The sequence below is a fragment of the Schistocerca nitens genome, chromosome 4 (assembly GCF_023898315.1).
Source record: "Schistocerca nitens isolate TAMUIC-IGC-003100 chromosome 4, iqSchNite1.1, whole genome shotgun sequence".
NCBI lineage: Eukaryota > Metazoa > Arthropoda > Insecta > Orthoptera > Acrididae > Schistocerca > Schistocerca nitens.
In genome coordinates, this window is record NC_064617.1 from 296,428,694 (window position 1) to 296,446,718 (window position 18,025).

The 18,025-nt window shown below is 37.4% G+C and overlaps 1 protein-coding gene and 1 long non-coding RNA gene across 2 annotated transcripts in view; one reads left to right on the forward strand and one right to left on the reverse strand.

The window, feature by feature from the left end:
* The window catches only part of LOC126253219 (uncharacterized protein DDB_G0284459-like), a 457,157-nt gene that overhangs the window by 384,674 nt on the left and 54,458 nt on the right, over window positions 1–18,025 (forward strand). Inside the window, exons 14-15 of the mRNA XM_049954404.1 lie at window positions 1,613–2,239; window positions 10,728–10,913. Of these exons, the coding sequence (XP_049810361.1) occupies window positions 1,613–2,239; window positions 10,728–10,913 (813 nt within the window). The remainder of the gene's footprint in view (window positions 1–1,612; window positions 2,240–10,727; window positions 10,914–18,025) is intronic.
* LOC126253221 (uncharacterized) overlaps window positions 1–18,025 on the reverse strand; it is a 57,309-nt gene that overhangs the window by 25,010 nt on the left and 14,274 nt on the right. Inside the window, exon 2 of the long non-coding RNA XR_007545923.1 lies at window positions 9,704–9,875. This is a non-coding gene — a long non-coding RNA (uncharacterized LOC126253221). The remainder of the gene's footprint in view (window positions 1–9,703; window positions 9,876–18,025) is intronic.

An 18,025-nucleotide genomic window follows, 5' to 3' on the forward strand; every position in this document is an offset into this window, starting at 1 on the left:
CGTTGAGGGAGCATGTTAGTGATAAAATTTTAATGTTATTTTAAGATGGCAACACTGGTTTTCTTTTGGTTTGTGTTAACTTTTATTTTTCAGACACTTATTTTTTTGTTTATCCTCTATGTGCATTAATTTATCTGGCATTCAGCTTAAGCTATTACATATTTAAATAAAATCTGTCTATACAGACTATTATTGAGCTTCATTTACTGTGCCTGACTGCAGATTTCTGAAAGTTTTGAGGACACTGTGAATCTTACATTTGTTTTTGAGCTGTTTTTGACACCATTTACGATTTAAGTTGAAAGTGTCCCTATCTACAAGGAGATGTATTTGATTGATTTGAAATGTATTTCATGTATTAAAAACAAATCCTTTTATATTAAAATTGACCAAGATATCTACATTTATTTATTTATATATTTATTTCCGTTTTCTTTGCGTGGAGCCATTGTAATGATGGCTTTTGCAAATGTCAGACTTAATACTATGGTTATATTTACACTCATAAAATACACAGTATTCTGTAGCTGTTGCTTCTTATGTCTATTTTTTATATTTATCACATTACAACTGATATGCTAATGCCTCATGTTACAATCACTATCTTAAAATTTGTTGAAAGAATACAAACATTGCTCTATTAGAAAAGATATTAATTTTGTTTTAAAACATTTCCCGTGCGCGTTCTTAGAGAGTTTGGTAGCTTGTTATACCAAATCAAACCACTGATATATGGACTTCTATCAGTCACTTTTAACGTTGTTCTGTTACAGAAATAGTTACACTTTGTTCTAGAGTTGTGATCATGTATATCACTGCCCTTGATAGCTTCTGTTGGTTGACTTATAAAAAATATAGCTACTTTGAAGATGTACAGAGAATATACTGTCAGATATTTGTGCTGCACAAACACTTCAAGACATGAATCTCTATGTCCCATCCCATGTATATGTCTTATAGCTCTTTGTTGTAGTAGTAGTATTCTTTTTAAATGTACATCTGCTGCACAGCCCCATAGTTCAATTCCGTAATTGAGAAAGGGGTAGAGTTTCTATGTCTTCATAAAGAGGTTACAAAAGTGCTACAACATGTTGATTAACATAGGTGTGTGAAAGCCCTTTTTGGTTATGAAACTAAATAAGTCATGATTATGTGGCAAACTGGGAGTGAAAATCTGTGAAATTGTTCTCCTATGTCCATATACTGACAGTTTATACCAGATAAAATTTATAATATGTCTTCAGCATGCCAAAAATAATTAAGTAGTACTGAAAATTTGTTTTCTTTGTGATCGGAATTGTTGAGAAATGTGAAATATATAACCAAGTCATATGCAGTCAACTGTATAGTCATTTAAATGTGGTGAATTCACAGTTCTCCCTTCCTCATGCACAGACAGTGTGCCATGGTGATGGGGAAAGTGTGCAGCTGGGCTGAGTGCTGTGGCCCTCATGCCAGGGCATGGTTCATGAGTTGGATCCTAGGTCATTTCGGCTGTAGGGGAAAAAAGTTGTGATTACAATGCACTGTTCTAATTGTATGTCTGATAAAATTATGCTTCTGTGAATGCTGACAATTGTTTTTATTTATTCTGGATTTTCTTGTTTTGCAGCTGGATGAAGAATTTTATGAAAGCCTCGATGGAGAAAATATTGCTGATGTAGCAGCACTAAGGGCAGCTGTGCTAAACCAAAGTAATGAAAAAAAATCTGGAAGGAAAAATGTATCAAGTCCAATGCAGACCGATAAAACCAAAGCAGAAAATAACCATCAAAATGGTATTTCTTGTACCGACAGTGTGACTGCAACTTGTGCCAAAAGAGCTTCATTGCCTCCCATTAATGATATAAGAGAAAATCGTGAGGCAGTTCGATCTGAGTCACCTCCTACACCACCTCCTAGAAATCCAACAATGAAACTCAATGAGGCTGATGCAGTTATGAACAGATTGCATTCTTCATCGAGTTCATTACGGGAAGAATCTCTTCGTCAAAGAAACCACTTTGTTCATTCGCCAGAAACAGGCAGTGCAGCCACTTCACACCAGTCATCAATGACTTCACTTAACAATCTGAACACAGGGTCAACAAGGAATTCATACCTTCACTTTTCACAGAACAACCTTACATTTTCTGACCCAGATCCAGATGCAGAGTATGAAATATTAGATAACAGAGCACGCATCACATCTGATGCAGATAGTATACTTTCTGAAGTCTATGAATCCATTAAAGAACAGGTAAGTAAACAGACAAATGATTTTGTGGTATCTAAATTTACAAGTGCAATGTCATGCCATGCCATGTCACTAAATTCCAAAATTTCTGTTGGTGTAAAATGAAAAAAATGTTGTACAGACTGCCAGTTATTGGTTCCATAACTTGATACACATTTATGTACAATAGAACATTCATTGTCTAAGCACAAATTGTCAAGCTTTTGGTTGTTTGAAGCTGGAATAGGCATTTGTTTGTCTTCCAGTAAAGTGAGTATTTTGGGATTTGTTAGCTCCCTCCTTCCTATGTATTATCTGAGAGTTCTAGGAGGCAAATAAGTTCAACCTGCTATTAAATTTTATGTGAATTGGGCTGTTTTATTGACCTTAAGGGATGTATTTTCATTTGTATTGTGGCCGCGAGCTAACATCCCAAAGATGTTCGGGCCCACATGCGATTCCTCTTCGTCAAAATGTCTTGGCTCAAACTTGTCTGGGGGTTGAACCGCATGTGTTGCATTACACACCCTAATTAGACACTTGTGACCCTTTGGTTAAATTGTCTGACTGATGCCAAGTTTGTGACACTGTATGAAACATACAATGTTAATATAACATATAACAATAGTAATCATAATCTTGCGAGCTAAATTAATGACCCATAAATGATCTAGGACATACAGTTGCAATTTGGTTAGAATAATGTTTATTCTGAAAGCAAACTAATAGTGAAAGCGGTCGTATTTAGAATTAGTATTGCATTCAAATGCATGTACATTTGACGCAGTTCGATCATTCACAATCTAATCGTGAATTACAAGTCCAATACTCCACCTCCTTTAACTACGTGAAAAGTTAGAGTTCACACCAGGCATGTGGCTGCTCACTGCTTAGAGACTAAGTCCTGCGATACCACACAACGCAAAATTTTCTAAGTCGTTCCACTTCCTAGCTACCTAAAGATTGACCGTCCACTTTCGTGTCTCCACCAGCACTGTCCCTCTGCCAGGCCACAGCCGCGTTTCCGTCATTCTGAACATCCTTGCTCAACTGACTAGTGCAGTTCCCTTTCTTGAAGCCATCCACCTGATTGGCTACAGCTTATTCTACTTTATTTTACATTTTAACATATTTAAATAAGCAAAACTTGACCACTTTCAAGTTCTAAATAAAGTAACAATAATATCCATTTCATAATAAATGTTAAATTCTTTTACATAAAACCAACACAATTTCCTTCTTAGCTTTGAATACCATGGCCAGTAGCCTTGCACCAATGCGCTTTGTGATAAATAAATAAAGAACAAAAGTAACTATTATGCACTAAACTTTACAACAAATATTCTATTACCTAATGATTCAATAAGGTGTCATGCTGTCATTGTTCAATGTGTTTTGTGTGGAGGAAATGATGATCTGATGCTTAAGTGAAAATACTGATAATTTAAATTTATATATCTTTTAAACAAATAAAGTTACATAGTTGATATTTACAACATTTGTCATTTTAATGGTGCACTTCTATAAGAAATGTTGATTGTTAAGATCAACCGAAGCGTTCAGATTTTAGCATTCAGGTCTTTGTTACAAAACTTGTTAATTTCACTTTAACAGTAAATCCTGAACTATTATAGATAATCAATATTCAATTTTTATTGGGATCACTATGAATATTTATGAAGGATGGTGGATTAAAATTCTTGGGGCTTCATTCTCTGAATTGCTACAGAAATAAATAGTTTTCATAAGTGTTTCTCTTTATGGCCAATCTTAGGTCTGCCATGTTTAACACTGCTACGTCTCCCTGGCCACAGACGGCTCCTACTGGGTTTCCCTATGACGTAGGTTCTCGTCTGTCTCACTCCCACACTATAGCACTTCAGCCTCATTCAGCACAATAGACGTCTGTGACACCAGGTTTCAGGGGGGGGGGGGGGGGTTAACACTCTTGTGCTGCATTAACAGTGTTACTATCTGCTTTCATTCTGCATTGTGAACAGGTGCCGTTTGTGCTTATAAAACACCAGCATAATTGTTGCATCTGTTTCAGTTGCTTTCCAGTGTTGCTGTACCATACACAACATTAAACCAGAAGTGCATAGTGTTTTTTCACTTCAGGAGAAATTAGAAGCAATAAAACATGCTGATAATGGTTAGAAGCTGTAACCATTTGCTGAAAGTGCAGATGAAAGAGAAAAAGCTTTGATACATTTTGTGGAACATTCCTTGTCTATTCTTGGTGATAAAAAATATGAAGCTGCCAGTTATCATGAGAACACATGAAGACATCCACTCCTGGTTTCAACAGCAATTTAGTAGTGATATGTGCATTTTGGGTCCCACTATTATGTCTAAGGCAAACATATTCTCTGGAAATTGTGGCAATGAGAAGAAATCATTGGCAAGTGAAATTGGTTTATGTTACAGTCTACACAGTTAGAATTTTTGGACAATATGTTAGCAGATGATGGTATAAAAGCTTTACTGTCTTGTGAAGAATTTCAAGATTGGGTTGAGAAAGAAGAGTTATACATTTGATCAGCTGTATGGTGCTGAAGAAACAGGATTAAATTTTGAGATGTTACTCACAAAAACATTAACAAAAACAAGGGAAGGATAGATCACTATTCACCACATAGAATGGTTACTGAGTCACAGACAGACACAATGAAAAAGAAGACTAGAAATGTTTTTAGCTTTTTGACAAAGTCCTTTAGAAGTTGAACCCTCACACATTCACACAACAACAACTCGCACACACATTCCCACCGTCTCTGGATGCGAAGGACTTTGTTCAAAAGCTGAAAATATTTCAAGCATTCTTTTTCTTTTTGCCTGTCTGCAACTCAACACCTCATCTACAGTCAGTTCCATAAGAAAGTGTACGCCACAACTTTAAATGTAATGTCTGCGGCGACATATCTGGTAGTGGTCTCAAATCTATACTCAATGCCGTTTGGCGCAGTGTATACATAAACAGTGTGAGAGTTGAATGTTTCGTTCAGTTGGTTGCAATTTTGGCTATTTGCAATTATTTACAGCCAATTTAAACGCTGAAAAAATGTACAATATTTTATCAAAAATGCCTTCTGAGGTCCATCAAGAAGCTGTTTGGTTTGAACAAGGCAAACAGGGTGTTTCAAAAGGATAATGATCCAAAACATTGCAGCCAGTGGTTGACGGCATGGAAACAAGACAATGGTGTGTCCACGATGGATTGGCCTGCAATGTCTCTGGATGCAAATCTGATTGAAAATGTTTGGTTGTATATTAAGATGAAGCTTGAAGGAAAGCCAATTATATACTCTGAAGCAGCTGTCACATAAAGTCAGGATGATATGGAAATCATTACTGAGAGAATATGCAGAAAATCTCATGAAAAGCATGCCGTAAAGGTGCCAAGCTTTAATCAATAATGGTGGTGATTTGATTAACTATTAGGTAATTGTGCAATAAGTAATAACATGTATTTTTCATGTAAACGTATATTCATAATAGTGTCTTTTATTTCATACAGATAATGGCATACACTTTCTTGTGGAACTGACTGTATGTGGTGAATAACAACTTATCCTTTTCATATTGTTGTTATTCCATCTTGGACTTTCCACTAAAACACACAATGAAAATATGTGAGTGGAAAAAGTTGCTGAAAATAATAAAGAGTGAGTGCTGGTGAAAAAACAAAAAGAATCATAGAAGGGTGACTGCAGGCCTCTTTTTATGATTAGATTCATGATGAATTTGTCCTAAAAGTTGAACATTACCCAATGTCTAAGGAATTGCCAAAGAAATTTCCTCTTTACTTGGGTCACATTATATTTCATCCAGTGGAAATGCTGCTGAAACATAGGGAAATAACTGCGAAGTTTTTCCATACAGTGTTAGAAGATAATTTCAGCTCATGGAAAAAGGTGTGATTGAAACCTTCAAATGATGTTATTGGAAACTGCTGCTTCAAAAGCTGTTCATAAGCCCTAGTGATAATACACCTTTACAGAAACATATGTGGACCAGCATACCTCAAGCATGCTATATAGTAGGCAGCTGAAGCTTGAGATACATTTCAAGAAGATACCCAAAAATCACTGTGCGATAACTTACTGAATCATAAGGAGAGCATTTGACATTAACAAACTTATTTCTTTAAGATAAAGCAAACAATATTACTGTGGTGTCACCGCCAGACACCACACTTGCTAGGTGGTAGCCTTTAAATCGGCCGCGGTCCGGTAGTATACATCGGACCCACATGTCGCCACTGTCAGTGATTGCAGACCGAGCGCCGCCACACGGCAGGTCTAGAGAGACGTCCTAGCACTCGCCCCAGTTGTACAGCCGACTTTGCTGGCGATGCTACGCTGGCAATTGCGCTCTCGTTTGCCGAGACGATGGTTGGCATGGCCTTCAGCTGCGTCATTTGCTGCGACCTAGCAGGGCCCCATTGCCAGTTTATGTTGAGATTATACTTTTGTATCATCAGGAGCGATGTACACCAGTTGTGGATTCAAGTTAAGTATTCCAGCAACAACGTACCTTATTGGCTATATTAATTACATTTAACTGTTCCAGACCTCACGCCAGTCTGCGTGTAATTGGACGCGTGCATTTCGGCCTCCTCTAGCAACACGGTGTTGGCTCTTCTGCCAACACAGCAATTACCAAACTTGAAGATATTATTGAGAAAAACATCAACACTTTGGGAACAAGCAGACAATGTAAAAGAAATGACTAACAAAGTTCTTAACAGTAAACCAAAGACATAGAGATGACAAAAGTACTGCAGAGGATTTAATTTTGAAGGGCTTGGAACAGCCTTGAAATCTGTGGAGCAGCAGCTCTCAGTCCCTTTAAGTGACATGTGATTATTAAAAAAATCGAAGAACTTGTAAGCTCTCAGTCCCCATCCACAATACTTTTGTTTTTTTATCCTATCAAATTTTCAAGTCTTGTGTTTGTAATGCTGTATGAATTTATGTTTGAATGAATTGTTGATCTCATAATTTAGCAGTTGGACATTGCATACATACACATCAATTCTTTCACACAATTAAGTCTTTTGAGTTTCAAAAATATATTTACAGTCAAACAATGGAAATTCCAGGTGGGAGTATCAACAACATAGGTAAAGATAGATCGCTACTTACTGTAATGACATGTCAAGTCAGACAGGCCACACACACACACACACACACACACACACACACACACACACACACAAAAGCAAGCACACCTCATGCACACACGACCTCTAACTCTGGCATCTCGGGCTGCATTCTGGCCCGTGATACTGGAGCTGGTGGTTTTGTGTGTGTGTGAGGTGTTCTTGCTTTTGTGTGTGTGTGTGTGTGTGTGTGTGTGTGTGTGTGTGTGTGTGTGAGAATGTTGTAGTTGTGTCTCTCTTTACTGATGAAGGCTGTGACTGAAAGTTATGTGTGAGTGTCTTTTAATTGTGCCTGTCTGCAACTGACGTGTCTTCTTTACAGTAAGTAGCAATCTGTCTTTCCCTACATTGTTAAAAGTCTATTTACAGTATATTGTCCTCCTGTTTATTGTTACCTTCCAGTTATTCAAATTTTAGAGTTTTCTGAAGCTGTTCATTCTCCAACCACAGTGGATAATGGGGTTTATAATGTAATGAACCAAAGCATGAATAAGAGCACAACTTCTGTTTCAACATTCATAGACCCATTTCCTGGGCATAATCACTATTTGATGTTGAAGAATGAAGGTAACACATTATGACCGATGTCACATCATTTGATAAGATCTGTGTTGGTTAAATGGGGAGTTACCGTAGCTATAAGAAAATAAACTATTTTGTGGCATTCACAGGGTGATTAAAGTTCCAGTTGTAAAATGTTGTAAAAAAGGAACTGCTGCTCAGAAGACATCAAATTTGAATGGAATGTTACTGAAGAATGGGGAGAAGAAGAATTAAAAATGATTTTGGCTACATATGACAGACAAATTGCAATACAATGGCTACTGTTTGAGTTTCACATTAAACCAACTCTTCTGTCCAATGCTCATGACTGCACAAGTTTGGCATTCAGCAGTTATGACACTGTTAGTTAGGTAAGCCCATCCACCATGATAAGGTTACACCACATCAGATGGGAAAAATCAGTTTATAATTGTACTGAGGTCAAAAACTGTATAAAAAGCAACAATGAAATTGGTTTTTAACTGTCGTGAGGCAACCACATAAAAAGCAATGATGAAATTGGTTATTAATTATCATGAGACTGGCGCAAGACATGTTCACTGTGCTATTCACTGTTTTCTGTCTCAAAGTGAAATCAAGAAACAGCATGTGTGAATGTTGTGTGTCATGGGTCACATTCAGAATGTGTTACACAATGCATGCCTTCACTTCAGCTACATTTTTAATCTTTCATATAACACCACAGCCAGAAGTCACATGGATTAAGATCAGGTGAACTGCATGGCCAGACTGTAGGGAAGTGATGGCTGATAATTCTAGCATTTCCAAAATGCCTCTGTAGCAGCTGCTTCACTGGATGGCAATGTGTGGAGCAGTGCAAACTTGCATAAAAATGCCCTACCCACATATCTACACTGTTGAAGGGTTGGAATGACATTGGTGCACGAAACACTCCCATAGTATTTATCAGTGATGATACATGTAACAGGACCTCCAGGATCCATCTCCTTGAAAAAAATATGACCGTATGATAAGTGATACCATCTATTTGCAGCACACAGTTGCCTTAGCAGAATGAAAGTGTAGCAGTTGACATACTGATTTTCCATTGCCCATATTCTGCAACTCTCTGTACTGTCATATCCTTGGAGATGGAAAAGGACTTTGTCCATCCAGAGAAAGTTCCATGGCCGTTCATTGTCCACTTCCATGTCAGCAAGAAATTCTAGAATGTATGTTTGTCTTACTAACAGGTAAGCATGAAGCAACTCCTGAACATGGGTAATTTTATGAAGATGGCATCTGTTCTTTCAGACACGTCCAAATGAACAGATGCCATTGGTGACTGTGCAGCTCTCTAGAATAAAATTACAATTAAATCAATACCATTAGCTGCTGATAGGAATTGATATACATCAACAGGGATAGTTTAGAATGTATGCCCCAACTGGGACTCGAACCCGGGATCTACTGCCTACATAGCAGATGCTCTATGGATCTGAGCCACCGAGGGCACAGACCATAGTGTGACTGTAGGGACTTATCACAGGCACGCTCCCCGTGAGACCCACATTCTTACCTTATACTCCACACACTACATTCGTATTGCTCCTGCCATTATACCCATTACTTGCGGCAGACAATCCACCGAGACCCATAAGAGTTCAGGCAATTCATGTGCATCTGCACTGAAGAAGGTCATCAGTAGGTTACCCTTAACAATATGAAGATGGCATCTGTTCTTTTGGACCTGCCCAAAAGAACAGATGCCATTGGTGACCATGCAGCTCTCTAGAATGAAATTACAACTAAATCAATACCATTAGCTGTTGACAGGTGTTGATATAGATCAATGGGGACAGTTGAAAATGTGTGCCCCAACCTGGACTCGAACCTGGGCTCTTCTGGTTGCATGGCAGACGCTCAGTCCATCTGAGTCATCGAGTGCACAGAGGGTACTGCGACTGCAGGGACTTATCGCCGGCATGCTCCCTGTGAACAGTGCCAACTAGTGGTAGAATTTTCACTAAACATTTTTGTTTTTGTGATGTTTCCCCCTTCTTCAATAATATTAAATTCAAATTTGATGTCATTCTGTGCAGTGGTTCTTTTTTTACAGCATTTTGAAACTGGAGCTTTAATGATACTCAGCCCGTATTTCAAATTTTGATATCATGCTGTTACCTGCAGGATATAATGTAGTTTTTTCCAGATAAGAAGCTAAGGCATCAAACTGTGCAGAACAGGATTAATTTATTACCTTTTGCAACATAAATTATTAATGTCTTGAATTCTATATGATTGACTTTAAATGTATTTATGATGGTAAACCATGCATTTTACACTATTTACTGGCAGTTGAGCGTACTATTTAATTCATGACGAGTGCTTGCTCTCTTGCAATATGCCTCTTTTCTTTAACTATACCAATCTTTATTATTTTCCCACTAGGCTGTTCAAAACATCTCAACTATAGAAACTGAAATAAATCAGAAACTGTAGTCTAAGTCCAAAACAGACATTCACAATGATTAAACATGGAAAAATTTATTTTTGATGTTGCTTTCTTAATATTATTATTTATGAACACCTTTTGGTTGTTATAAATGCATATATTACTGTAGCTGATTATGAGATAGAAAGCAGTTTTTGAAGGGTCTGAGGCTATGGCTGTATGGTTGCAGGAATAGTTAGTTTAGTATCAGATTAGCACTATGGAAAAGATAAATTGTTCCCAAAATGCAAAAGTATGAAGCGTTAGCTTACCATCTCCATCGGACCACACCTAAAAATTCATAAAAATTTTTAGACTGAGATTCTTACAACTTTAATTTATATTCTAAGGGACCTAGAAATGGAGTGGATGAAGATGGATACTATCTCCAACCAGATCCCAGACTACCGTCAAAGAATGATGAAAGTTCATCAGATGATTCTCGACATTTGCCTCTGCCACCCAAATCCAAAGCAACGTTGCCGGATGTTGTGCTTCCATCAGCACCACCACCTTCACCACCAAGGAAAAAATCGGTGAGTTTTATATGAACATTACCATTTACTGAAGATGATAATGAAAAATCCTGTTTGGAAAGCAAACAATGGAATTAGTAAAGCTAGTACCTATTAAACAATGGAATGGTGAGTAGTAGTTAGTCATATGAACAAGAATTGAACACTGTACCTTGGTTTTTGAACTTCAGAGTGATGAAGTCAGAAAGTGACTGTTGTCAAGCTTCTCCTCTATGTGCCTATCAACTATTCAATGCACTCACCACGTGATGAGTAGTTACAATAGGCCTCAGCTTTTGCATTTATTATGTGGTTAGCTGTCTGCTGTTTCATTCTCTGAGTACACAATGTTTGATAGAAGTTGTCTACAAACACACACACACACACACACACACACACACACACACACACACATTCACGTACACACACATCCCCACATTCAACCACACAGACACCCAAACACAACACAAATGCCTGCATTAGTGATGAGACTGTAAACAGAATTAGACAGGTGTTGAAAGACCTAGGTCAAAACACGGTTCCTAGAGTAGACAACATTCCCTCAGAATTATTGAGATCTTTGGCAGACCCATGACAAAGCTATTTCAGCTGATACATAAGATATATGAACAGGTGAAATACTCTCAGACTTCAAGAAGAATGTAATAATTCCAATTTCAAAAAAGGCAAGTGCTGATAGTGTGAATATTTGTGAAGTATCGGTTTATGAAGCTGTGGTTGCAAAATACTGATATGGAGTTTTTACTGAAGAATGAAAAAACTTGTAGAAGCCAACCTTGTAGAAGATCATTATCATTTCTGGAGAGGTATAGAAACATGTGAGACAATACTGATGTTATGGCTTTCAGAAAGACTGAGAAAACACAAAGCTACATTTATAGTGCTTGCAGATTTAGAGACAGCTTTTGACAAAGTTAACTCAAAAACACTTCTTAAAATTCTTAAGGTTTTATGGTGAAATACAGGGAGCAAAATGTTACTTACAATTTGTACAGCAACCAGGTTATAGATCATGAGCTGGAGGGCATGAAAGAGAAGCAGTAGTAGAAACAAGACTGGACAGGGTTGTAACTTTTCCCCAATGTTATTCAGTGCATACAGTGATGAAACAGTGAAGGAAACGAATGAGACATTTGAAACATTTGTTAAAGTTCATGGACAAAAAATGAAAACTTTGAAGTTTGGCAATAATATTGCAGTTTTCTCACAGACAGCAAAGGATTTGGGATTTGGAAGAGCAGTTGAACAGAATGGACAGTATCACAAAAAGTGTATAAGATGAATATTAACACAGCTAAAACAGGGGTAATGTAATATAGTCATAAAATGGGGCGGTGCCGAGAGAATCCTAAGACCTAAGCATGACCACTGTTGTTACCAGTTTCTTCCATGAAGTATATAGCAATATAGAGCGGGGTATGCACACAGCCGGAATATTCCTTGACCTGAGCAAAGCTGTTGACTCAGTAAACCATGAGCTTCTCTTAAAATAACTGTGGGCATACAGTATTAATGATTCATCAGTGAAACTTCTATCCACCTATCTGGTGAATTGGTAACAGTGTACCAAATTTACACATAAAATTGACAATAAAATCTTAACTTTTAAATCCACAAGTCAAACAGTGACACAGGGAGTCTCTCAAGGCTCAATTCTTGGATGTTTCATCTTTTTAGCGTATATTAATGACATTGTACACCCCATTAATTCACACATTGTAAGTTATGCTGATGACACCTCAGTTTTATTTCATGGTAAAGATTGTGAGGAACTGAAATTTTCAGCAAGTAATGGGATACTAGAATTAAGTTCATTTTTTCATACACAAGGATTAAAGGTCAATGTAAATAAATCCCAGATGCTAATATTTACAAATGGCAGCTCACACCACTCAAGCATGAATGAGGTATGCGGCATAGTGGCAGAGGAAGCAAACGAGTGTAAATTTCTAGGGGTCCATCTGGACTCAAACCTCCAGTGTATTAGCCACATTAACACTGTATGTAAAAAAATCTGCAATGGGCTGTATCTTCTTAGCCAACTGTCCAAAATGGTGCCCATCACATGCTTAAAACCGTGTATTATGGGACAATCTAACCCCATCGTAGCTACTGTATAGAAGTACGGGGTTGTGCTGCAGACATTCACCTTAACATAGTATTATTGCTACAGAAAAGAGGTTTGAGGATTATACATGGATTGGGCTATAAAGACTCTTGCTGTGATGTTTTCAGACAATACAAGTACTTCACCATATACTCTTTGTATCTTTACAAATTAATTACTTATTTTGTCTCACAGAAAACTGTAGTAACTAAATGTAGTGATATACATGACCACAACGCCAGGTCCAAAGAGAATTACTACCGACAAAGAACAAGATTAAAAATGACGGACCAGAGCCCATATACTAATGGACTGATATGGTATAATAAACTGCCAGAGTCCATGAAAAGCAGTAATAAAAAGCAATTAAAATCAAAACTAAAAGAATTCTTAATTGAAAAGTGTCTCTATTCACTCAATGAATTTTAAATGATTGAGATTAAGACCTGTAAAACAATGTATAAAAAATAATTGGCTTTACTAATATGTGTAAGATGCAATGTATTTTGACAAGCATCAGTTTACTGTTTAATTACTACCTGTAAGGCTAAGATATAAATGTATTTTATGTTTGTAACTGTACTTGACATTTACAAAAGCCATCCTATTGATGACTTTACACAAAATAAATCTAAATAAATAAATAAATAAGAATCAGATTAGAAAATGACGTGCTAAATGTAGTAGATATGTTTTGCTGTTGAGCAGCAAAATAAGTAATTGTGGTCAAAGTAGAGAGGATATAAAATACAGACTAGCAATAGGAAGAAAAGCTTTTGTGAAAAACAGAAACTTTTTTAACAATAAATATAAATTTGAGTGTTAGGGAATATTTTCATAAAGTAATAGTTAGGAGTGCAGCCTTTATATGGAGGTGGAACATGGATGATAAACAGTTTAGACAAGAAGCAAATAGTAGCTTTTGAAATGTGGTGCTACACAAGAATGGTTGAAAATTAGAAGGGTAGATGAAATATGTAATGAGGAAGTGCTGAATAAAATTGGAGGAAAAAGAAATTTGTGGTACAATTTGACTAAAAAAAGGGATTGGTCAATAGGACACATCTTGAGGCACCAAGGAATTGTTAATAGCGAAAGGAAGTGTGTGTAAAGAAGGGGAGGGAGAGTAAAAATTGTAGAGGGAGATCAATACTTGAGTACAATAAGCCCGTTTTAATTTATATAGGTTGCAGTAGTTATGCAGAAGTGAAGAGCCTTGCACAGTTGACTAATGTGAAGAGTTTCATCAGAACAGACCTCGCAATGAAGACAACAACAAAAAATTTAAAAACTGATTTTTTATCAACCCACCTTCTTGTTGCTTTTTTTATCTTGCTTAATTCTGGTCACAGTATGTAGTTGCCCTTCGCACTTGTTACATCTGTGCATGTTTTATTTATGGATAAATATTTCTTATGCAGGAAAATTTCACAAAGTGGACTATCTGAAGTTCTTTAATGAACTGTCATATTCTGAACTGAAAACACCTTTGAATGTTCTCATTGGGTTAGTTAACAGTGCATTTTACAGTAAGAGAATTTCTTTGATACATGTAATGCTGAAACTGGTATTTAACATTCTTATTTAAAAGCTACATAATATGGTTAATATAAGATATTTAATTAGTACATGTAATGTTAAAACTAATTTCATTGTTTTTATTGTAAGTGAAACATGCTGTCACTGAGAAAGCCTTTTCTTTGGTATGTGCTTATTGGCAAATACAGAATCTGAACCCGAATACTTAAGTTTTTAAAACCCCAGAAAATAAAGATATGATTTATGTTCTCCATTTGTCTATGTTTGAACTTTTTGTGATTGGTCCTTAGTCAAAACCTGTTGTATAATGAATTTTGTTTCATAAAACTTCATCTTGAAAGATTTAATCCAAAAGTATATATGTTTAAAGATGTGTTTCTTATTCTGAATGTTTGCTGGTAAATTAACTATTAAGTAACCTCCTTTAAAATGCAAAGTGATGTAAAACAGGTACCATTTCAGTTGCATTCCCATTTGCTTTATTATCTGTTAGAACAGATATTTTGTTTTGGACCAATATTTTTGCTGCTGCATTCCTAATTTTCTCCTATATCAGAATGAGATTGATTATTGGAGGGTAGCATTTTTTTTTGCCCCCCCCACCCCCCATGAACCATGGACCTTGCCGTTGGTGGCGAGGCTTGCGTGCCTCAGCGATACAGATGGCCGTACCGTAGGTGCAACCACAACAGAGGGGTATCTGTTGAGAGGCCAGACAAACATGTGGTTCCTGAAGAGGGGCAGCAGCCTTTTCAGTAGTTGCAGGGGCAACAGTCTGGATGATTGACTGATCTGGCCTTGTAACATTAACCAAAATGGCCTTGCTGTGCTGGTACTGCAAACGGCTGAAAGCAAGGGGAAACTACAGCCGTAATTTTTCCCGAGGACATGCAGCTTTACTGTATGATTAAATGATGATGGCGTCCTCTTGGGTAAAATATTCCGGAGGTAAAATAGTCCCCCATTCGGATCTCCGGGCGGGGACTACTCAAGAGGACGTCGTTATCAGGAGAAAGAAGACTGGCGTTCTATGGATTGGAGTGTGGAATGTCAGATCCCTTAATCGGGCAGGTAGGTTAGAAAATTTAAAAAGGGAAATGGATAGGTTAAAGTTAGATATAGTGGGAATGTGAAGATCGATGGCAGGAGGAACAAGACTTTTTGTCAGGTGATTACAGGGTTATAAATACATAATCAAATAGGGGTAATGCAGGAGTAGGTTTAATTATGAATAAAAAAATAGGAGTGCGGGTTAGCTACTACAAACAGCATAGTGAACGCATTATTGTGGCCAAGATAGACACAAAGCCCATGCCTACTACAGTAGTACAAGTTTATATGCCAACTAGCTCTGCAGATGATGAAGAAATTGATGAAATGTATGACGAGATAAATGAAATTATCAGGTAGTGAAGGGAGACGAAAATGTAATAGTCATCGGCGACTGGAATTCGTCAGTAGGAAAAGGGAGAGAAGGAAACATAGTAGGTGAATATGGCTTGGGGGGAAGAAATGAAAGAGGAAGCCGCATTGTAGAATTTTGCACAGAGCATAACTTAATCATAGCTAACACTTGGTTCAAGAATCATAAAAGAAGGTTGTATACCTGGAAGAATCCTGGAGATACTAAAAGGTATCAGATTATATAATGGTAAGACAGAGATTTAGGAACCAGGTTTTAAATTGTAAGACATTTCCAGGGGCAGATGTGGATTCTGACCACAATCTATTGGTTATGACCTGCAGATTGAAACTGAAGAAACTGCAAAAAGGTGGGAATTTAAGGAGATGGGACCTGGATAAACTGAAAGAACCAGAGGTTGTAGAGAGTTTCAGGGAGAGCATAAGGGGACAATTGACAGGAATGGGGGAAAGAAATACAGTAGAAGAAGAATGGGTAGCTCTGAGAGATGAAGTAGTGAAGGCAGCAGAGGATCAAGTAGGTAAAAAGACGAGGGCTAATAGAAATCCTTGGGTAACAGAAGAAATATTGAATTTAATTGATGAAAGGAGAAAATATAAAAATGCAGTAAATGAAGCAGGCAAAAAGGAATACAAACGTCTCAAAAATGAGATTGACAGGAAGTGCAAAATGGCTAAGCAGGGATGGCTAGAGGACAAATGTAAGGATGTAGAGGCTTGTCTCACTAGGGGTAAGATGGATCCTGCCTACAGGAAAATTAAAGAGACCTTTGGAGAGAAGAGAACCACTTGTATGAATATCAAGAGCTCAGATGGCAACCCAGTTCTAAGCAAAGAAGGGAAGGCAGAAAGGTGGAAGGAGTATATAGAGGGTTTATACAAGGGCGATGTACTTGAGGACAATATTATGGAAATGGAAGAGGATGTAGATGAAGATGCAATGGGAGATAAGATACTGCGTGAAGAGTTTGACAGAGCACTGAAAGACCTGAGTCGAAACAAGGCCCCGGGAGTAGACAACATTCCATTAGAACTACTGATGGCCTTGGAAGAGCCAGTCATGACAAAACTCTACCATCTGGTGAGGAAGATGTATGAGACAGGCGAAATACCCTCAGACTTCAAGAAGAATATAATAATTCCAATCCCAAAGAAAGCAGGTGTTGACAGATGTGAAAATTACCGAACTATCAGTTTAATAAGTCATGGCTGCAAAATACTAACGCGAATTCTTTACAGACAAATGGAAAAACTGGTAGAAGCAGACCTGTGGGAAGATCAGTTTGGATTCCGTAGAAATGTTGGAACACGTGAGGCAATACTAACCTTACGACTTAGAAGAAAGATTAAGGAAAGGCAAACCTACGTTTCTAGCATTTGTAGACTTAGAGAAAGCTTTTGACAACGTTAACTGGAATACTCTCTTTCATATTCTGAAGGTGGCAGGGGTAAAATACAGGGAGCAAAAGGCTATTTACAATTTGTACAGAAACCAGATGGCAGTTATAAGAGTCGAGGGACATGAAAGGGAAGCAGTGGTTGGGAAGGGAATGAGACAGGGTTGTAGCCTCTCCCCAGTGTTATTCAATCTGTATATTGAGCAAGCAGTAAAGGAAACAAAAGAAAAATTTGGAGTAGGTATTAAAATTCATGGAGAAGAAGTAAAAACTTTGAGGTTCGCCGATGACATTGTAATTCTGTCAGAGACAGCAAAGGACTTGGAAGAGCAGTTGTACGGAATGGACAGTGTCTTGAAAGGAGGATATAAGATGAACATCAACAAAAGCAAAACGAGGATAATGGAATGTAGTCAAATTAAATCGGGTGATGCTGAGGGGATTAGATTAGGAAATGAGACACTTAAAGTAGTAAAGGAGTTTTGCTATTTAGGGAGTAAAATAACTGATGATGGTCGAAGTAGAGAGGATATAAAATGTAGACTGGCAATGGCAAGGAAATCGTTTCTGAAGAAGAGAAATTTGTTAACATCGAGTATAGATTTAAGTGTCAGGAAGTCGTTTCTGAAAGTATTTGTATGGAGTGT